The sequence below is a fragment of the Dromiciops gliroides genome, chromosome 1, assembly GCF_019393635.1.
Source record: "Dromiciops gliroides isolate mDroGli1 chromosome 1, mDroGli1.pri, whole genome shotgun sequence".
NCBI lineage: Eukaryota > Metazoa > Chordata > Mammalia > Microbiotheria > Microbiotheriidae > Dromiciops > Dromiciops gliroides.
Window position 1 is genome coordinate 673,762,110 of NC_057861.1, and position 22,969 is coordinate 673,785,078.

At 37.2% G+C, this 22,969-nt stretch overlaps 1 protein-coding gene across 1 annotated transcript in view; it reads left to right on the forward strand.

The window, feature by feature from the left end:
• IHO1 (interactor of HORMAD1 1) overlaps positions 1-22,969 on the forward strand; it is a 74,677-nt gene that overhangs the window by 43,216 nt on the left and 8,492 nt on the right. The window contains exons 6-7 of the mRNA XM_043979288.1: positions 2,574-2,622; positions 2,809-2,896. Of these exons, the coding sequence (XP_043835223.1) occupies positions 2,574-2,622; positions 2,809-2,896 (137 nt within the window). The remainder of the gene's footprint in view (positions 1-2,573; positions 2,623-2,808; positions 2,897-22,969) is intronic.

Sequence of the window (22,969 nt, forward strand, 5' to 3'; positions counted from 1 at the left end):
ACCTTTATTAGTTGTGTGACTGGGCAAGACATTTAACCATTCAGCCTTAGTTTCCTTATCCATAAAATGAGGATTGTAGTAGCACTTATGTCTTAGGATTGTTGTGAGAGTCAGATGAAAATACTTAAAGCCTATATAAGTGTGGACTTTTATTATTTTAATAGTCTGCAGTGACGCACAATTTGACATTTCAATTCCAAATAGGTTTGAGTATTCATAAGAAGTTAAATAAAAGGGAATCCACAAATCATGTTTAAAACAATTGTAGAAAGAATTTGTGTTCTTTTTTATGAGTTAGTTTTAGGTATGGGTAGACAGTGTTTTCAGAAACAATGCTAGAATATCTAGAATAATGTTCTGAGAATAAAGAATCAATCCATGCCTTGTGGTGTCATTATATTTTTACTTTTAATCAATCTATTGATAAGCATTTGTTATACACTTTTTTATGTGTGAGGCACTGTGCTTCGCACACAAGGTACAGAGAAAATGAAACAATTTCTACTTATATGGAGCTCACAGTTCATAAGGAGACAAGTACATATATAAGCTTATGCAGAATAGACATAAAATGAATACAAACATATGTAAAGTCATTAAATATAAGGTAATTTGGAAGGGAGGGAACTCACAGCTGGGGGGGGAATCAGGAAAGACTTCATGTAAAAGATGGTGTTTGAATGGCATCTTAAAGGAAGATTCCCCTCTATCTATGAGGTGAAGTAAGGAGCAAGTGCATTCCACTATTGTGGGCTACCAGAGCAAGGCACAGAGACAGGAGAGGGCATGCTGTGTCTGAGGAATAGAGAAGACCAGTTTGGCTGGATCACAGGGGGATGAAGGAGAAAAGGGTCCAATGATAGTTATGTAGTATTATTGGACTCTCCAAAAGTCATTCTCTTCCCCCATTAATCATTTTTAAGTAATTTCATTATTTCCTCTATATGAAAACATGCTTAGTTTTAAAATTCTTCCTATTCCACCTCCAAACCTTTATAGTTTAGTAGAATCTTTAAATGTTCCATTGAAAAACATCTGAAAAACAGGAAAAATAGATCTAGGATTTAGAGTTTGATAGAATGATCAAAGGAAAAAATTTTTTGCATCAAAAATGTTTAAGTGCTTACAGTGGTTGCTGGGGGATAGACAGAGGTTAAATAAGGTGCAATCCTGTCTCATAACCTAGTAAGAGATATAAAACATACCAGTAAATATAATACAAAATAAAATGTGGGGTAGTGAAAAAAATAATGGCTTTGGAGTCAGAAGACCTAAGTTTATATCCCAGCTCTTTATTGCTTACTACCTTCATGACCATGGACCAAGTCTTCACCAACATGGGCTTTAGTTTCCTTATCTGTAAAAGGAGTTAAACTAAAAGATTCCTTTCCAGCACTAAGACCTATGCCATATAAGTTAACAAGATAAGTATAAATTTGCTTCTTTTTAAAAAATATATTTAATTTTATTTCATTTTAGTTAGAAAGCATTTCCCCCACATACACACCTTTCAGTTAAAAAAAAAACCCAACCAGATAAACAAAACTCTTGTAACATAAACAAAACAGGAATAATAATTAGTTGTTGATGTTGCCATAGGGACAGCTAGGAGGCATGAGTTGATAGACTGCCAGCCTGGAGTCAGAAAGATAGCTTCCTCAGTTCAAATCTGGTCTTAGATAACATCTGTGTGACCCTGGGCAAGTCACTTAACCTTGGTTGATTCAGTTTCCTCATCTGTAAAATGAGCTGGAGAAGGAAATGCCAAACCACTCCAGTATTTCTGCCAAGAAAACCCCAAATAGGGTCACAAAGATTTGGACACAACAGAAAAATGACTGAACAACAAAAGATGTTGCCATAATAGTGTTTCTTCAGGAATTTTACAGAAAATAATGGTGACACATCTTTTTTCATCAGAAATTTTTTCCAAAGTTGTCACTGGCCCTTTTTTCTTGTTGTTAGAAGACATGCTAAGTCAAAAACCTATGCATGTGTTTGAAACTTAGCAGAAAACTTGCTCCCTTACTTATCATGAACCTAGGGAGGGACAAATTAGTCTTTCTTACTTGGTATCAAAAAAGTAATTTAGCTCAGGAATCACTTGGAACCTTTTATGATCCTTTGAAAGGTGATCTTGGGTTCATTTATGTGGTATGGACTGGGCATGTTCGTAGATAAAAAGTGATTTGCCCTTTTCAAATGGTCAAGTAAGACTATCACTTAGCTACATCACCTTGAACAAGACTAAGTCCCTCTCTGGACCTCAGTTTCCTCTGTAAGATGAGGGTCTTTGACAATAAGACCTTTGAGACCCCACCCGGCTTTAAAGCCTATATGATTATGTAATTCTAAAGCAGTCAAGTAAAGTCCCAGCTGCCAAATTGTCTTCTGGTTTGGGAATTAATGCTTCCCTACCTGTGTCTTTGAAGAGTTCCCAGCAAGCTACTGATTTGGTGATGATATATGAAGCATTCTACTGTCCACTTCATGCCTCATCAACACTTTTCCATTTCTGATTGTTGTAGTAATTCATACAGATATTTACATATTTACTTTCCCCTCTATTTTAGTGAGGCTCTAAACAACTTCATTTCCTATGTCAGAGAAAGCATGCACAGGGTAAGTGTCTTCACATTCAAAGAAGCAATAGAATGTTGAAAGTATTCTGAATGTTGAAATTTCTGATTTTGCTATATTTGTCTTTGCTCTTTCTTGCTTCTCTTCTTTGTTCAAGACTTAGTAAAAATTCTGTAATAAGAGTGACATTTAATGAGTGAACTAATTTGGTTTTGTTGGATTTCTTAGTTGCAAACATCTGTGGAAAAGTTGGAAGAAGAACTTAGTTCAAGAAATCAGTCCATTTTGGATTCACTGGAAGCAGTTGCTAAGAAATGTAAGTGGTGCCTCCTTGTTTTTGATCAATAAGCACTGACAGTAAGTTTTTGATCAATAAGAACTGACAGTAAGTTTAATGTAGATATCTTGTTTCGCAACCAGGATTGTAGAAGATGGGTAGCAATTGAATGCATGAGGTTTTTAGAGGAGACAGACAAAATCTCTTGAGCTAAGGTACACTTAGCAAATATATAAAGAAAGGCAATCAGCAAAAAGCCTTCAGCTTACAAGGCCAGCTTTTTGTGCTAGTGATACTTGAGTTTGTTCTACCCTTTGCAAGGTGTTTTTTCTAAACAATGTGACACAACAGGATGGCTGTTTCTGTATTTCATTCTTCATAAAGATAGATGGCTGATTGCTTGGCTGTATCTGCTTATCTGGGTGGTGGAAGTGAGCCAGAGACACAGGGATCCCCAAATTCCAGCATTACTGGGTAGTGCTACCATTAGGGACACCATACCCAGAAGGTGCCTATAAAGTGGCACAAGATAACTGCACTTAGATTTCAGTGAGGTCATTCTGTGGTGATCTTCAGAGTCTTCACCCATCACTCTCATAGCTTATAGTAGTACCAAAGTACCTTATGGCCATTTGTCACAGAATTTTAAAAATTAATTATTACTTATTTATTTTAAACATTCTTTTCTTTTTAAATTTTGAGTTCCAAATTATCTCCCTCCCTCCTTCCCATTCCTTCCCCACTCACTTAAAAGGTAAACAAAATGATATCAATTATACATGTAAAATCGTGCAAAACATTTTCATATTAGCCATATTGAAAAAAAAGAAAGCAATAAAATTATACTTCAATTAGTACTCAGAGTTTTTATTAGTTCTCTTTCTGGAAGTAGCATTTTTTTCATCATGACTACTTTGGAATTGTCTTGGATCATTGTGTTGATCAGAGTAGCCAAGTCTTTCATAAATAATCATCATTACAACATTGCCGTTACTGTGCAGAATGATCTTCTGGTTCTTCTCACTTCACTTTGCATTAGTTCATAGGTCTTTCCATGTTTTTTCTGAAATCACTCTCATTATTTTTTATAGCATAATAACAGTCTATCACAATCATATGCTACAACTGGAAAATGAGCAAACAACAAGAAAATTTAATTTGACCATAAAAAGTTACTATGGTGGCAAGTTCAGCCATTCCCCAATTGATGAGCACCCCCTCAATTTCTAATTCTTTGCCATTGCAAAAAGAGCTGCTATAAATATTTTCATACATATAGATCCTTTTCCTTGCTCTCTGTTCTCTTTGGAGAATAGACCTAGTAATGGTATTGCTGAGTCACAGGGTATGCACAATTTCATAGCCCTTTTGTATAGTTCCAAACTGTTCTCTAGAATGGTTGGATCTGTTCACAACTCCACCAACAATTTATTAGTATACCTATTTTCCATAATCCCCTCCAACATTTGTCATTTCTGATAGATGCAAGGTGAGACCTCTGAGTTGTTTTAATTTCCATTTGAGATTTAGAACATTTTTTCATATGACTGTAGATAGCTTTGATTTCTTCTTCTAAAAATTGCATATTTATTTCATTTGACCATTTATCAATTGGCTTTTATTTTTATAAATTTGGCCAATTCTGTTTTTTAAAGTGTTATTTTCTTCTGTATGTTTTGTGCCTCTTTTAATTAATTCTCTTTTCATAATTTTCTTGAAGCACTTTCATTTTTTTCCCAAGTTTTTCCTCTATCAATCTTATTTCTTTCTTTAACTCTTCTAGGAATTCTTGTTGGGCTTGGGTTGAATTGGCATTTTTCTTTGATGCTTTGGTTGTAGCTATTTTCACATTGTTGTCTTCCATTGAGATTGTGTATTGGTCTTCCTTGCCACCAAAGTAACTTTTTATGTTCAAATTATTTTCTTGTTGTTTGCTCATTTTCCAGCCTATTTCTTGACTTTGAACTTTATATTAAAGTTGGACTCTGTTCCCCTGGTGGGGTGGAGGGGACTGTCCCAAGCTTCAAGATTTTTTGTACTGCTGTTTTCAGAGCTAGTTCTGGGAGTCTGCAAGTTCTTTGTGTTTCCAAGGTGGTGTGATCTGGAGAGAGGTATGGTCATTGCTTTCTTGGTCTGCACTCTAGTTTTTGCCCAGGAAGGTCCCTCTGTTCCCCTGCAAATATAAGTGCTAGTGCTTCTTTTGGCCCTGCAACAGTGATCAGTTCCCTTGCTTTCCTTCAGCAGACCTCTTTTGCCAATCTCCAAAGTTGTCAGGCTGGGAAAATGTCTCATCCTGACCTTTTGTTCACTATGCCTTTCCAGAATTGTATTTGAGGAATTATTTTAAAATTGTTTGGAGGGGAATGTTGGGAGAGTTGAGCTGGGTTGCTGCCTGTACTCTATCATCTTTGTCCCCTTCTGCTTCACTAAATTCATAAATTGTTCCTGGACCACTGTAAAGATCTCGAACAGGAGAAAGAAATGAACAAACATGTTTAAAGTGAGGCCTATTCATTTCTTTTTTTTTGGTGGGGCAATCAGGGTTAAGTGACTTGCCCAGGCTCACACAGCTAGTAAGTGTGAAGTGTCTGAGGCCGGATTTGAACTCAGGTACTCCTAAATCGAGGGCTGGTGCTCTATCCACTGCGCCACCTAGCTGCCCCCCCTATTCCTTCTTAAATGACTGACTGGCCAAATAGAAAGCCCTTTGTGCAAGCAATCTGTCCTTTATTTATATACATATGTACACTCACGTGTGTGTATATACACAACTCGTGGCTATGCTTAATTTTAAAAATGAAAATTGGATTCAAATGATCTAAATACAATGTGATAAATTGCCTGTGGACTACAAAACATGCTTTTGTGCAGTTTGACAATTAAATTCCCATCTGTTTGCAGAGTAGTATTGTGCCATCTGTGGATTTCAAAACTTGATGCTAGTATAATGTACTAGCACATCTGTTTAGACACCTCCTTATTCAGGAAGGTGCTATTATTGACTAGATGAAACCAAAGAACTAAATCTGTTTTACTTCCCTCTACACAAAAGTATAGCTAGCAGGTATCCATTTTAAGTAGGAGAGACATGGAGAGGAGGCAAAGGCAAAAGATCATAACATTTCCTTTATAATGGATGGGACCTTAGAGACCCTCTAGTCCAATTTCCCTCATTTTGTAATGGGGAAACTGACTCACTTAGTCAACAAGTTTGCTATATTCAGTGCTAAGTGACAAAGACACAAAGAATGGCAAGAACATGCCTTCCCTCAAGGAGTTCACATTCTAATGGAGGAGAAAACATGTCAATAACCATGTGTATACAAGATCTTCACAGAGTAGGTGGAAGGTAATCTCATAGGAGAAGGCACTAGTAGTTGGTTACTGCAGAAGGTGGGACTGAGAGAAGTGAAGAAGTTATGTTTGATCATATAACTACGTAATGTCAGGATTGGAATAAGACTATCTCAACTTGCACAAAAAATTGTTTTCATCATTTAAATAGTAAGGCACAGGAGCAGCTAGGTGGTGCAGCAGGTAAAGCACCAGCCCTGGATTCAGGAGGACCAGAGTTCAAATCTGGCCTCAGACCCTTGGCACTTACTTAGCTGTGTGACCCTGGGCAAGTCACTTAACCCTCATTTGCCCTGCAAAAAAAAATTTTTTTAATAAATAGTAAGGCACTAGAATATGAGCTGATAAAAAAGAGTAGCAGTCATAATTTGGTAACTATTCAGAGGAGTATAGAATAATCCATACCATTACACATGAAAGATTTTACACATTCCTGATTGGTATCTTTCTTAGTGGTTAGATGCAGAAAGTTGATAGAATTTAAAGCCAAAATGAACCTTAGAAATCATCTAGTTCAGTTCTCTCATTTTATTAGTACATGTACTCTATTGACTAAACACAATCTAATACCTCTGATTATATATTTTCTGAATTCTATTCATTCTGCACTGGCTGTTTTCAGACTTCATTATTCAGGCAAAGGGAGGATAGAGATAGATATTCTTTAGAAATGCTAGGGTTTTTTTGATCAATAGCTGGAACCTTCATATAGTAAAGTCTTTCTTTCCCCACTCTAAGAAGTTTGATTTAACAACTTCCCTGTAAATAGCATTTCAGTCCCTGCACTGGAATGGCTTTGTTCCTCAGAGCCATGGAACTGATTAGTCAGAGAATAGCTTCAACCACAATAATACTAGTTCCATCCTTATCACTATTGAACAAGTAGTAGCATGATTAGGGAAAATAAAAGAGAAGTAGATCCCACAAAATCAGAAAATGTGAGTTCTGAAAAAAATTTAATCGACACATTGTGTTTTGACATAGCACACATTACCCAACAAATATCCCTTCCCTCCTAGAAAAATGTTTCCTGAATGGGTTAAGCAAAACTGCTTAGAGTGATTCTGATGGATAGTGTATGTTAAGTCTTATGGGATCATAGAATTACAGCTGAAAGAGACAGTAGAGGTTAGTTATCTAGACCAAAAACTTATAAAATAATCAGAGAAACAAATAAACAGATGAGGAGACCAAGGTGTCAAGAGGTAGTAACGTATAGAACTGGGAGTGAAACCTAGCTTGTCAGACTCCAAAGTCCAGCACTCTTTTCTCTGTGCCTTGCGGTCCTGTCATTAGAGGTTAACAGAATGCGTGCTTTCACTTTAATCATTTAGAATGAACATTGTTATTTGTTTTTGACCTGAGTTTTTTTGCCTTTTAGTACTGTCTTTGTTTACATTATATCATTCTTTCGACATCATAGTCTTCCCATGTTTCTCTAAAATCTTCATATTACATTATAATATTCCATTACACTCATGCCTGTTTTTTCAGCTATTTCCCAATTTTTGGAAATAGATTTTATTTCCAGGTTTTCGTTAATAAAAATAATGTTGTTACAATTTGGGAGGGTATATATGGGTTGGTTTTTTTTTTTTTACTACTATGAACCTCCTTGGTGTAGAAACCCAGTTGTAGGCACTTAGGGTTAAAGGTTTTGAATAACATAGTAATTCATCTTACATAATTCTAAATTATTTTCTGGAAAGTTTGGACCAATTCTTGGCTTTTACCAGCATTGGATTAGTATGTCTGAGATTTAACCTTTATACAACTCCTCTAAAAATAAAATTTCCCATTTTTTCCTACACCCCAATTTTGATGGATTTGAATTGATTCCGTAGTCATTTTAGTTTGTATTTCTCTAGTTTTTAGCGGTTTTAAAGAATATTCAAATGGTTGATGATATTCTGATTTTCTTATTTTGAAAATTATGCACAGACATTGATTGTTTGTCTTTTGATAAATAGCTTGCAAATAGTGGGTGCTCAATATTTGTTGAGTAAAAAAAAAGAAAAATGGTTCTTTAATATTTTTATGTTGATTTATGTAGATTTTAGATGTCAGAATTGTCAGATGTTTAATGTAGTAAAAGCTTGAATGAAAGCCTTACCTAGGCTTGGTGAATGAATCTCTATTATTTTCTTGTTTTTGCTCATGATGCTTGCAGAATTTGGCTGGCCTGGTTTGTACTAGATCAGTTCAGGACCCATTCCACGTGTTACCCTCTAGAGAAGTGAAAGCTGTTTTTATCTCAGAATTTTCTGAGCTCCTCTGGAATACTTTGCTTAGGGGTTATAAAAGTACCTGAACTACTTTCAATTTAATTTGGCAAAAGTTTGTTAATCATATACAGGGTTTTTTGTTCAGCATTAGGAATACATAAACAGTTATAACACAGGCCCGGTTCTAAGGAGCTTATAGTCTAATGGTGAGAAATGGTAATTAACAGAAATGTGACACTACTCTATATGACTCCTGGGACATAGCAGTGGCAACAGTCTAAATCAGTCCATGTGCTGTCTTCATTGCATTTAGATATTGTATTAACTGGAATACAATCTGCCAGGGGCACTTTGAGACATTTTCCTCTCTGGGTGGTCTAGCATTTGTAAAGGCTCCAGTACTTCTACTGGACACCAGAGGGCACTCAGGCTGCTCCCTGCCACCCCACTCCCACCACCATGGTATGCAGCTTAGAGTGGCAGTTTAAATTCATGCTAGTTTATTTTTTTAATTTATTAATTTATTTATTTTTCTGTTACATGTAAAGATAGTTCTCAACTTTTGTTTATACAAGCTTTCCAATTTCAGATTTTTCTCCCTCCCTCCCCCCTCCCCTAGACAGCAGGTAATCTGATATAACATTAATCCTATTTCTGCATTAGTCATGTTATAAGAGAAAAATCAGAGCAATGATGAAAAACCTCAAAACAGAAAAAACAACAGCACCAAAAACAAAAGAAATAGTATGGTTCATTCAGCATCCATACTCCACAGTTCTTTTTTTTTTTTTCCCCTTGGATTTGGAGAGCCTCTTCTATCATGAGTTCCTTGGAACTCTTCTGTACCATTGCATTGGTGAGAAGAATATAGTCCATCACCGTAGATCAACATTCAATGTTGATGATACTGTGTACAATGTTCTTCTGGTTCTGCTCATCTCACTCATCATCAGCCCATGCAAGACCCTCCAGGTTTCTCTGAACTCCTCCTGCTCATCGTTTCTTACAGCACAATAGTATTCCATTGTATTCATATACCACAACTTGTCCAGCCATTCCCCAATTGATGGGCATCCCCTCAACTTCCAATTCCTTGCCACCACATAAAGAGCAGCTATAAATATTTTTGTACATGTGGGTACCTTTCCCCTTTCCATGATTTCTTTGGGGAAAAGACCCAAAAGTGGTATTGCTGGGTCAAAGGGTATGAATAGCTTTATTGCCCTTTGGGCATAATTCCAAATTGCTCTCCAGAATGGTTGGATCAGTTCACAGCTCCACCAACAATGCATTAGTGTTCCAATTTTCCCACAGCTTCTCCAACATTTATTTTCCTTTTTTGTCATTTTAGCCAATCTGATAGGTATCAGGTGGTACCTCAGAATTGTTTTAATTTGCATCTCTCTAATCAATAGTGATTTAGAGCATTTTTTCATATGGGAATAGATAGCTTTGGTTTCTTCATCAGAAAACTGCCTGTTCATATCCTTTGACTATTTCTCAATTGGGGAATAACTTGGATTCTTATAAATTTTATTTAGTTCCCTATATATTTTGGAAATGAAGACTTTATCAGAAGTACTGGCCACAAAAATTGTTTCCCAGCTTTCTGCCTCCCTTCTAATTTTGGATGCATTGCTTCAATTTGTACAAAAATTTTTTAATTTAATGTAATCAAAATCATCCATTTTGCATTTTATAATATACCCTATCTCTTGTTTGGTCATAAACTGTTTTCCTTTCCAAAGGTCTGGTAGGTAGACTATTCCTTTCTCTCCTAATTTACCTATGGTATCACCTCTTATGTCTAAATCATGTATCCATTTTGACCTTATTTTAGTATAAGGTGTAAGATGTTGGTTTATGCCTAATTTCTGCCATACTATCTTCCAGTTTTCCCAGCAGTTTTTGTCAAATACTGAGTTCCTATCCCAGAAGCTGGAGTCTTTGGGTTTATCAAACACTACATTACTAGTGTCATTTACTACTGCATTTCCTGTGCCTAGCCTATTCCATTGATCTACCACTCTATTTTTTAGCCAGTACCAGATAGTTTTGATGACTGCTGCTTTATAGTAAAGCTCCAGGTTTGGTACCGCTAACCCACCTTCCTTTGAATTTTTTTTCATTATTTCCCTGGATATTCTTGATTTTTTGTTTTTCCAGATGAACTTTGTTATTATTTTTTCTAGCTCTATACAATAATTTTAGGTAGTCTGATTGGTATGGCACTGAATAAGTAAATTAATTTAGGCAGTATTGTCATTTTTACTATATTAGCTCTGCCTATTCATGAGCAATTGATATCTTTCCAATTATTTAGATCTGATTTGATTTGTGTGAAGAGTGTGGTAGTTGTGTTCATAGAGTTCCTGGGTTTGTCTTGGCAAGTAGACTCCCAAGTATTTTATATTATCTACTGTTACTTTAAATGGAATTTCTCTTTCTATCTCTTGCTGCTGGACTTTGTTGGTCATGTATAGAAATGCTGATGATTTATGTGGATTTATTTTATATCCTGCTACTTTGCTAAAGTTGTTAATTGTTTCAAGTGATTTTTGAGTTGATTCTCTAGGATTCTTTAAGTATACTATCATATCATCTGCAAAGAGTGATAGTTTTGTTTCCTCCTTGCCTATTCTAATTCCTTTAATTCCTTTCTCTTCTCTGATTGCTAAAGCTAACATTTCTAGGACAATATTAAATAATAGGGGTGATAATGGACATCCCTGTTTCACCCCTGATCTTATTGGGAAGACCTCTAATTTATCTCCATTGCATATAATACTTGCTGATGGCTTTAGGTAGATACTGTTTATTACTTTAAGGAAAGCTCCACCTATTCCTAAACTCTCTAGTGTTTTTATTAGGAATGGGTGCTGTATTTTGTCAAAAGCTTTCTCTGCATCTATTGAGATAATCATATGATTTTGGTTGGTTTTCTTATTGATGTGGTTGATTATGTTAATAGTTTTCCTAATGTTGAACCAGCCCTGCATTCCTGGTATAAATCCCACCTGGTCATAGTGTATTATCCTGGTGATCACTTGCTGTAATCTCCTTGCTAATATCTTATTTAAGATTTTAGCATCAATATTCATTAGGGAAATTGGTCTATAATTTTCTTTCTCTGTTTTGGCTTTGCCTGGTTTTGATATCACCACCATATTTGTGTCATAAAATAAATTTGGTAGAACTCCTTCTTCACCTATTTTTCCAAATAATTTGTATAATATTGGAATTAATTGTTCTTTAAATGTTTGGTAAAATTCACCTGTAAACCCATCTGGCCCTGGGAATTTTTTCTTAGGGAGTTCATTAATGGCTTGTTCAATTTCTTTTTCTAATATGGGTTTATTTAAGGATTTTATTTCCTCTTCAGTTAACCTGGGCAGTTTGTATTTTTGTAAATATTCATCCATTTCATTTAGATTGTCAAATTTATTGGCATGCAGTTGGACAAAATAATTCCTAATTATGGATTTAATTTCCACTTCATTGGTGGTAACATCACCCTTTTCATTTTTGATACTGGTAATTTGGTTTTCTTCTTTCTTTTTTTTAATCAAATTAACCAATATTTTATCTATTTTATTGTTTTTTTCATAAAACCAGCTCTTAGTTTTATTGATTAATTCTATAGTATTTTTGCTTTCAATCTTATTAATTTCTCATTTAATTTTCAGGATCTCTAGTTTAGTATCTAATTGGGGATTTCTAATTTGTTCTTTTTCTAGCTTTTTAAGTTGCATGCCCAATTCATTAATCTCCTCTTTCTCTTTTTTATTCATGTAAGCATTTAGAGCTATAAATTTTCCCCTAAGCACTGCTTTGGCTGCATCCCATAGATTTTGGTATGTTGTCTCATTATTGTCATTCTCTTGGATATAGTTATTGATTGTTTCTATGATTTGTTGTTTGGCCCATTCATTCTTTTTTTTTAATTAATAAAGTATTTTATTTTTTTCCGTTACATGTAAAGATAGTTCTCCATTCATTCTTTAGAATGATATTATTTAGTTTCCAATTGATTTTCATTCTACTTTTCCCTGGCTCTTTCTTACATGCAATTTTATTGCATCGTGATCTGAGAAGGATGCATTTACTATTTCTGCCTTTCTACATTTGACTATGATGTTTTTGTGCCCAAATACATGGTCAATTTTTGAAAATGTGCCATATACTACTGAGAAAAAGGTATATTCCTTTCTATCCCCATTCAATTTTCTCCAGACATCTATCATGTCTAACTTTTCTAGTAATCTATTCACCTCTTTCACTTCTTTCTTATTTATTTTTTGGCTAGATTTATCTAATTCTGAGAGGGGGAGATTCAGATCCCCCACTAGTATAGTATTACTGTCTAATTCCTCTTGTAACTCATTTAACTTCTCCTCTAAGAACTTGGATGCTATACCACTTGGCACATACATATTTAATATTGATATTACTTCATTATCTATAGTACCTTTTAGCAAGATGTAATTTCCTTCCTTATCTCTTTTTTTTTTATCTTTTTTTTTTTTTTTTGGCAGGGCAATGGGGGTTAAGTGACTTGCCCAGGGTCACACAGCTAGTAATTGTCAAGTGTCTGAGGCCGGATTTGAACTCAGGTACTCCTGAATCCAGGGCCGATGCTTATCCACTGCGCCACCTAGCCGCCCCCTTCCTTATCTCTTTTAATGAGATCTATTTTTGCTTGTGCTTTGTCTGAGATAAGGATTGCTCCCCCTGCTTTTTTTACTTTAGCTGAAGCATAATATATTCTGCTCCAGCCTTTTACCTTTACTCTGTGTGTATATCTCTCTGCTTCAAATGTGTTTCTTGTAAACAGCATATTGTAGGATTCTGGTTTTTAATCCACTCTGCAGTTCACTTCCATTTTATAGCAGAGTTCATCCCATTCACATTCACAGTTATTATTACTATCTATTCCCCTCCATTTTATTTACCCCCTTTGTACTTTTCCCCCCTTCTTTCACCCTATTCCTCCTCACCAACGTTTTACTTCTTACCCCTGCCTCCCCCAATCTGCCCTCCCTTTTTATCACCCCCCTCTCTTTTCTTTACCCTTTTCTCCCTTGCTTTTGTCCTCCCTTCTATCAGTCCCTCCCTTTCCCTTCCCCTTTTGCTTCCCTAAAGAATGCGCTAAGTTTCTTTATCCCAATGAACGTATATGTTATTCCCTCTTTGAATCAAATCTAATGAGAGTAGGGTTGAAACAATGTTCACCCCTCCTTTCTTTCCCTCTATTGTAATAGGTTTTTTTTCACCTCTTCATATGATATAATTCATCCCATTCCACCTCCCCTTTCCTTTCCTCCCCTTAGACTCCCTTTTTAACCCCTTAATTTTTTTTTGTATCATCACATCAAAGACAATTTATATTTATACCCTCTGTGTAAACTCCTCTCTGCCCAAATACATTTACAGTTCTTAAGAGTTATGAGTATTATCTTCCCGTGTAGGGATATAAGCAGTTTAACCTAATTGAGTAACCCTTTTTTTTTTCCCTCTGTTTACCTTTTTAAACTTCTCATGAGTCTTGTATGTTAAGATAGAATTTTCTATTCAGTTCTGGTCTTTTCATCAGGAAAGATTGAAAGTCTCCAATGTCATTAAATGTCCATCTTTTTCCCTGAAAGAGAATGCACATTTTTGCTGGGTAATAGATTCTTGGCTGCAATCCAAGCTCCTTTGCCTTCTGGAATATCATATTCCAAGCCTTGCGGTCCTTTAATGTTGAAGCTGCCAGGTCCTGAGCAATCCTGACTGTGGCTCCATGATATTTAAATTGCTTCTTTCTGACTGCTTGGAGTATTTTCTCCTTCACCTGATAATTCTGGAATTTGGCTACAATATTCCTTGGAGTTTTCTTTTTGGGGTCTCTTTCAGGAGGTGATCGGTGGATTCTTTCAATGATGATTTTATCCTCTGATTCTATGATATCAGGGCAGTTCTCCTTAATAATTTCCTGGAATATGGTGTCTAGATTCTTTTTCTGGTCATGGCTTTCAGGCAGACCAATGATTGTCAAATTGTTTCTCCTCTATCTGTTTTCCAGATCAGTTGTCTTTCCAATGAGGTATTTCACATTTTCTTCTATTTTTTCATTCTTTTGATTCTGCTTGACTGATTCCTGGTGTCTCATGGATTCCTTATCTTCCAACTGACCAATTTTAATTTTTAAGGCATTGTTTTCTTCAGTGAGATTATGTACCTTTTTTTTTCCATTTGGCCAAGTGAATTTTTTAACGCATTGTTTTCTTCAATGAGATTATGCACCTTTTTTTCCATTTGGCCAAATGAATTTTTTAAGGCATTGTTTTCTTCAGTGAAATTATGCTCTTTTTTTTCCATTTGGCCAGTCAATTTTTGTGCTTCCTTTTCCAAGCTGCTGATTCTTTTTTCATAGTTTTATTGTTTTGCTTTCATTTCTCTCCCCATTTTTTCTTCTACCTCTCTCAATTGATTTGGGGGGGGCGGGGCAATGGGGGTTAAGTGACTTGCCCAGGGTCACACAGCTAGTAAGTGTCAAGTGTCTGAGACCGGATTTGAACTCAGGTACTCCTTAAACCAGGGCCAGTGCTTTATCCACTGCGCCACCTAGCCACCCCCTCAATTGATTTTTAAAATCCTTTTTGAGCTCTTCCAGGGCTTTTTGTTCTTGAGTCCAATTCACCTTCCCTCGTGAGGCTTCACATGTGGGCAATTTGAGGATATTGTCCTCATCTGAGTTTGCATTGGCTTCTTCCCTATTGATACAGAAGCTCTCAATGGAGAGGGCTCTTTTTTGCTTCTTACTCATTATTGAAGCTTATTTATTTATTTTTTAAGTTGAGATCTGCTCTGGGGGCACCAGGGTCCTTGTTTTGGGCTTCTTGTGCAGGGGTATAGGTGCTGTGTGACCAGCTTTTTACTCTGAGGCCTTTATAGTGTGTGCAGTTTACCCCCTTGCACTTCCTGTCTGAGCGCTTGGCCAGGCGCCCGATCCCACCTGACTCGTTTGTGGCCCTCCCAGCCAGTGCAGGTAGGTTTTTCCACTGTCCTTCTTGGCCACCAGATTTTTGAGCCAGGTTCCAGGGGCCTCAGTTGTTCAGCTGTGGCCCGCAGCTCCTGCTGACTTGCCCTGACCCCCTCAGTGCTGGGTTGCTGCCCTGCACTGGGCCTCCCTTTTGCCCGAGTCAGACTGACCTTTTCCTGAAGTCTTCTGAATTATTTCTGGTTGTAAGACTGTGTCTCTCTGTCTCTTTGCAGGTTCTGTAGTTTCAGAATCCATCCAGAGGCTTGATTTAATGTTCTTTTTGAGGGAACAGAAGGAGAGCTCAGGCAGCTTGCTGCTTCCTCTCCGCCATCTTGGCTCTGCCCCCCCATGCTAGTTTATAATTTATAAGGTTTATAATTTAGCTTAGGACTTAAATAGAGCACTGATCAAAAACAGGAAATTTAGAAACCTAGAGCTCCCACTCCACCTAGAATCTGTCCTCTTAGTCAGTGACAAACCCTCCACACTCACACACAGGGGCACAATTACCCATCTGTGGCCATAGAGTTAATTGAACATGCAAAAATGGAAGGGAAGAGATTATATACTTGTCCATGGAGCCATCTGCCTCTTGCCACCCACAATTTCCCATGACTTCCTCTTGGATATCCTTTCAGTGCTTCAGGTATAGCTAAGGAAATAATTCCCCATCCATACATTTTGACAAATTTTAGGAAGGAATAAGCAATCTGGAGGGTGTCCTGCTCTTTATCTCAGGTTCACAGACAATAATAGGGGAAGAGAGAGGTAGAATCATTAAAGGAAAACCTTCCTTGCTACCTTATTCATGGAAGATTCTCAAGAGCTATCAGTTTGGGGACTCAATGCTTTTACTTTTTTCACTTAGGCCTCAGGCCTCTCTTCCCCACCTACAGCTTAGTTTTTGCTTCCTCACTCAAACACATCAATGGACCAGCCTCACTGTGGCCAGTTAGTGCCTCTTGAATGCATCTGACTCTGCAGCCCACCAACAATAGGTTTCTTCATGGTTAGCAGACAAGAACACTTAGAGAATGTCTACAAATGCTCCAAATCAGAGAATAAGGGGCTTCCATTATAGGTCATCATGTCTTTCTGGACATAGGCTTGCCTTCTGCCTCTTCCACACAAGGATTGCATCAGCTGAGCACACTGTACTTACCAATATTATAATCATTTGAGAAAGAAAGGTAGGGGGCAGCTAGGTGGCGCAGTGGATAGAGCACCGGCCCTGGATTCAGGAGTACCTGAGTTCAAATCTGACCTCAGACACTTGACACTTACTAGCTGTGTGACCCTGGGCATGTCACTTAACCCCAATTGCCTCACCAAAAAAAAAAAGAAAGAAAGAAAGAAAGAAAGAAAGGTAGCCAGTCCTGGACACCAGTATCTAGATCTTGTTCTCTCCATCCAGTTGTATAAATTCCTGCCTGTTGGGGATCATCAGAAATTCTTGAAATCAGTCATCATTATGGGCTCAAGATTAAGTAATTATAATTAAAATAGATAAGAAGGCAAAGCAAAGGTATAGGTCACACAAAAACAGAAGAGATAGGGCAAAGGGAAAGTCTACAAACAAGCAATTATTAAGTATTTACTGTGTGCCAGGCACTGTGCTAAGCTGGGGATGCAAAGGGAAAGTTCCTCAAGGAGCTTGTATTCCAAAGCCTAGCTTCTTAAGCTGTGGGTTGTGACCCCATATGGGGTCACATGACAATGTGGGAGTTGCAAAAAATTTGGCAGCAGTAAAAGGTTATGTGTACCTATTTTATATACTTATATACCCAGGATAACGTAACAATTTCTTGGTTGAAAAGGTTGGAAATAGTTTAAAAAGCCCTGATTTAAAGGAGGAGAAAACATGAATCTAAATGGAAGTCTAACCAAAGTGCTATGGAAATTTGAGAAAGAAGGTACCACTTTTACCTGGAGGATGAGTGTGAGTCAAGAAAAGGCCTCATGTAGAAGGAAGGACCTGTGTTAGGTCTTGAAGAAAAAAAGGGATTTCAACAGGAGCCAGGCAGGGCAGGGAAGGGGAAAGTCTTACTTTTAGTAGCTTTGAGTTGCTCTCAGTTTTCTGCAAGTGGGGTTGGAAAATCAGGAAGAAATATAAAATTCTTTTCCTCTGAATATTATTAGTGTCCCTCTACCCTCCTTTGTCCTCTTTCCACCACTTTCTTCTGTCCTATTAAGGCTGTTTCTTTTGTGGGGGGGGGGGAGGGGGCCAATGAGGGTTAAGTGACTTGCCCAGAGTCACACAACTAGTAAGTGTCAAGTATCTGAGGCCCAATTTGAACTCAGCTCCTCCTGAATCCAGGGCCGGTGCTTTATCCACTGTGACACCTAGCTGCCTCCAAGGCTGTTTCTTAAAAAGTAGACTCAGGCCCATGGATTGGTATACTTGAATTAGTATAGCATCTGGCTTTTTCTTTTTTTTTTTAAGTGAGGCAGTTGGGGTTAAGTGACTTGCCCAGGGTCACACAGCTAGTAGGTGTTAAGTGTCTGAGGCCGGATTTGAACTCAGGTACTCCTGACTCCAGGGCCAGTGCTCCATCCACTGTGCCACCTAGCTGCCCCGTTTTGGGGTTTGGTTTTTTTTTTTTTGGTTTTGGTTTTGGTTTTGTATTAGAGTCTTAAGATACTAATAATGGATTTCAACATGTCCAAGAAAAAAATTGATACATTTGGGAATTTATGTTTTTTTATAAATATCTTTCAAGTAAAAAGGACCTAGAAAGGATGTGTTACCAACGTCATAAATCTGAAGAAACAAAGATGGAATGGAATCATGTCACAAAATGACGTGTTTAGAATATTGGATCTAGAATGGAAACTTTGCCCTCCTTTGTCATGTTGTGATTTTATTGGAGTTCATGTGTCCATTGTTGCTAAGAAACATTTCTATTTAGGTACTCTCCTGTAATTTATAATTAAATCTTAAACTGCAAATATCTACATAGATGTCTTGGGAACTATATGAATAATGAGTATCCCTTTTGAGTTTAAGGGCCAGTACTTAAAGCATGAGAAAATAGATTTTTTTTCTGAATGCTGGGTAGATTTTATATGTATTTGTAACAAGAAAGTCAGCTTTTTACAACATGCCTAATGTATTTTGCAAGACCAGAGTATTGAGCTATACTGTTGTGGACCCTATTTTTCCTTACATCAATCCTTGTTTTGCTTCTCTGAAATTTCTACCCATTGTTACTAGGTTTACCCTCTGGGACTAAGGAGGACCAGGTCTCTTCCCTCTTTTATGGGACAGTCTTTTAGATACTTGCAGATAGTTATATGACCCCAAAGGTCTTTTCTCTTCCTGGCCTAATAGCATCCCTAGTTCCTTTATGCAATCTTTATGTGGTATGGCATTGTGCCTTAGTGTGTGCAGCAGCCTTAACTCTTTTAGCAGCCATATAACAGTGTTGACTTATGTTTAGCTTTTAGTCCACTTAAAGCCCCTGATCTTTTTTCATATGAACTGCTGTCTAGCCATGCCTCCCCCACCTTGTACTTGTAAAATTGATTTTTTTAAGCCCAAGTTTAAGACTTCATTAAATTTAATCTTATTTGATTTGGTCCAACATCTAAGTCTGTCAAAATCTTTAAAAATCTTGACTTTGCCACCCAGTATATTAGCTTTCCCTTCCAAATTTGTAACAGCTGAAAATTGGGTAAGCATGCTGTCCATATGTCATTATCTAAGTTGTTGATAAAAATTCTGAATATCACAGGGGCAAGCACAAATTCCCTGGGGCACTCAGTCAGTCAGCAAGCATTTATTAAGTGCTTACTCTGTATTAAGCACTGTGCTAAGCCTTGGGATAAATAAATAAAGGCCAAAAGAGTCTACCCTTACAGAACTGACACTCTAATGGGGAAGACAACATTTAAATAATGAAATCTATAAAAATATATCAACAGAGTAAGGGGAAGGCAAACCTAGGAAGGAATACATTAGCAGTTGGAAAGGCCAAGAAAAGTGGGTTGCAAAGGATGAGATTTGAGCTGAGTCATGAAGGATGTCGGGGAAACGACAAGGCCAAGGTTAGTGGACATAGTCTTCCGTGTGTGGGGAACCACTAGTGCAAAGGCTGGAGAATGTGTTGTGTTGGAGGAACAACAGGAAGGCCAGCACTGCTGGATCATAGAGAGCATGGAAAAATGTAGAGTGTGAGTTTGGAAAGGGTTACGTCATGAAGAGCCTTAAATGTCAAACAGAAGAGTGTGTGTTTGTTTGTGGAGACAAATATAGGGCCAATATTGAGCAGGGGTGACATGGTCTGCCCAACACTTTGGGAAAACCACCTTGGTAGGCAAGGAGAATATGAATTTTAAAGGGGGACAGAATTGAGACTGAGAGACCACAAATAAGGCCACATCACATCATTCCCATCATTTCTAATCTTGCAACCAGCTAATCATTTTGTTGGAAATTAGATCCAGAAGAGAATTTTCCCTTATTGCTTCTTCTTCCTTCTTGAAGGATAAAGTTATCATTAAGACAAGTAAAGAAATTGTTAGCTTCTTTGCTTCTGGTATGGTGAGGAGAGGCTAAACTTCTCTTTGGAGAAGAGTTGAGAAAATATACCTCTTCCTTCCTTTGAAGAGGTGATTGATTATGGGTATGGAATTTTACATCTATTGTTACACACAGTTGATGTGTTGGTTAATTTTGCTGAATTACTTTCTTTTCTCTCCCTTTTTATTCTTTGCTACAAGGAGTGGCCCACTGGGTAGGGGAAGATATATTCAGAAATGAAGGTGACATAAAAGCAAAAGAAAAATTTAAACATGTTTTAAAATGGGGACAGACTTTTTAGCACATTATCATACCCAACTATGAAGGATAGAAAATCCTCTTGCACACACTGTTTATAAAAGTACAGCTTGCTTATAGTCTAGTTTTCCTTTCTGACCTATTCCATTCCCTATATTTATCAGGTTGTCTCTCTTAAACTGACAGACATTTTTACATTGATTCTGTTCATTTAGAGACCCTCAGTAGGCCTAGATTCAGTCAACTGTTGATAAAAATTCTTGAAAATTATACATTTGTCCCATCGTCCCAAGAGGCATCTTAATGCAACACTTTCCCCTTACCGCCCAGGGATATTTTGGGTCTCCAGTGAAAAGCGTTTCTATAAGAAGAGGGGTGCTGCTTGGAGCACCTGCTGGAGGTGCTATTTAACCACCAGATGGTGCCTGAAGTGGAAGCTATACCAGCTTAGTCATTAAGCATGCATAAATGCATCTGGCATTCAACCTTGAGCTACCATCTCACTACAAACTGAGCATGTGAAGATACTCTCCCAACATCTAATGGTCCAGTTTAATTGGAACATGGGGTTTGTTAAAGGGAATAATAAGTAAGGTTGGAAAGATAGGTTAGAGCCAGATAGTGGAGAGAGCCTTAAATGCCAGACTGAGATATCTGTATTTTATCTTAGATACAAAAGGGAGCAAACAAATGTATTTGAACAGAATGATGTGGTAAAACTGAACCTCATGATTATTTTGGGAATCTCCTACAGGATGAATCAGATGGAACAGGTTAGGGATGAATTAATGAAAAAAAAATTTTAAAAGAATGTATTAAGTTCTTAGTATGTGCAGTGCACTTGGTTAAGGACTGAGAGTACAAATAAAAAAGGTAGTATCTTCCCTCAAGAAACTTATATTCCATTTTTTTGCTTTAAAAATTTTTTATAGTAAACATTTTTATTTAAAGTTTTGAGTTCCAAATTCTATCCCTATTTCCCTCCCTTCCCCCTCCTGAGGTGGCAGACAATCAGATATAGGTTATATAGGTGCAGTTATGTAAAATATTACCATATTAGTCCTTTTCATATAAGAAATCTTGAGTAAAAGAAAAAAATGAAAGAAAGTGAAAATAGTATACTTCAGTCTGTGTTCAATCAATATCAGTCCTTTCTTTGGAGGTGGAGAGTATGAAGAAGCTCATATTCTGATGGGGGAGCCACCTCATATGGAAGACTTTGGCTATCCATCAGATGGAAAGATCCCAAGATCTTTAGGGTACAGAAGAAAAACAGATAGTAGGGCCTTTTCTTAGCTGTCATTTCACTGGCAAAATCATGTGATTTTTGAGATCTAATTATTTGACAGTGCCAGAGGTTTAGACCTAATGGGGCAAGGATGAGCCCTGTTAGCTTTATCACATGGGGCCAAAAGAGTAAGCTTCTTGACTAGGTCCATTTCTCTGAAGAAAGAAGAAGGGAAAGAAGAGAGGAAGCAAGGAAGGCAGGAAAGAAATAAGCAGTTATTAAGCACTTACTTTGTGTCAAGCATTGTGCTAAGAACCAAGCACAGATTGCTGGCCCATGCTAGGATCTTGATGATGACAACAAAGAAATAAAGAGGCAAAGGGGCTACCCTGGTGGGTATCTGTAGTGTATACTGTGAGGCAGAGGCAAGACCCTGGTCATAGGCCAACCTGTCCCCTTCTCATAATGGTGGCTTCTGAAAAAAGAACGGTTGAGACAGATTGCCAGACCCTGAGCCCCAAAGGTTCCTTGACTAATGTGAAGTAATGACTGAAGAATACAGAGAAGCATGGGAAAACATATGAATTGATACAAAATCAAAGAAGCAGAACCAGGAAAACCATATACAGTGGCCACAACAATGAAAATGGAATGAACAACTACAAAAAAAAATTAAGACTGAAAGCTGTGAAAGTTTATTGACTAAGCTTGGTGCTAAAGAAGAGTTATAAGAATTCACTTCTTTCATTGCAGAAGTAGAGGACTGAATGGGAAATACCCCATCCAGTGTCGTCAGACTTAGTTGATGTGTTGTTTAGTTATCCTCTTTTTAAAACGTTTTTGTAAATGGAGTAGATGTAAAAAAACAACAAAAAATGTATATGTGTGTATACATAATATAGTATATAATATATATTATATATATATATATATATACACACATACACACACATACACACACAAATTAAGAGGAAAAAAACCTGAATGCACCAAAGTAGGACAAGGAACAATGTGAGAATGAAGCACCTTATGGTGAAAATTGCCCAAGGGATTTAAGCTAATCTCCTCAAGAATAAACATTGAAAGGGGAAGAGCCCTCCAGATTTTTGTTTAATTTTTAGGATATTTTATTGACATCTTTTGTCCCTTCATCATAGTTATTTCAACTATTGAATCCTTAAGATTGAATCCTTTCTTGTGACAAAGAAAAAAAACATCTGATAGAGTACATTTGATAGTGCATACACCTTTCTGGCCCAGTAGTCTCTTTTCCTTTTCCTGTTCTCAGGAACATTCAATGGTTTTTTTTGCACCTTATACCCCACCTTCCCATGATCCAGTAGCGTTGGCCTCCTTGCTGTTCCTCAAAGAAAATACTCCATCTCTTGATAACTCTGGGTATCACTGGCTGTCCCCCATGCCTGGAATGCTCTTCCTCCTCATTTCTGCCTCCTGGCTTCAAATCCCCACTAAAATCCTACCTTATATAAGAAGCCTTTCC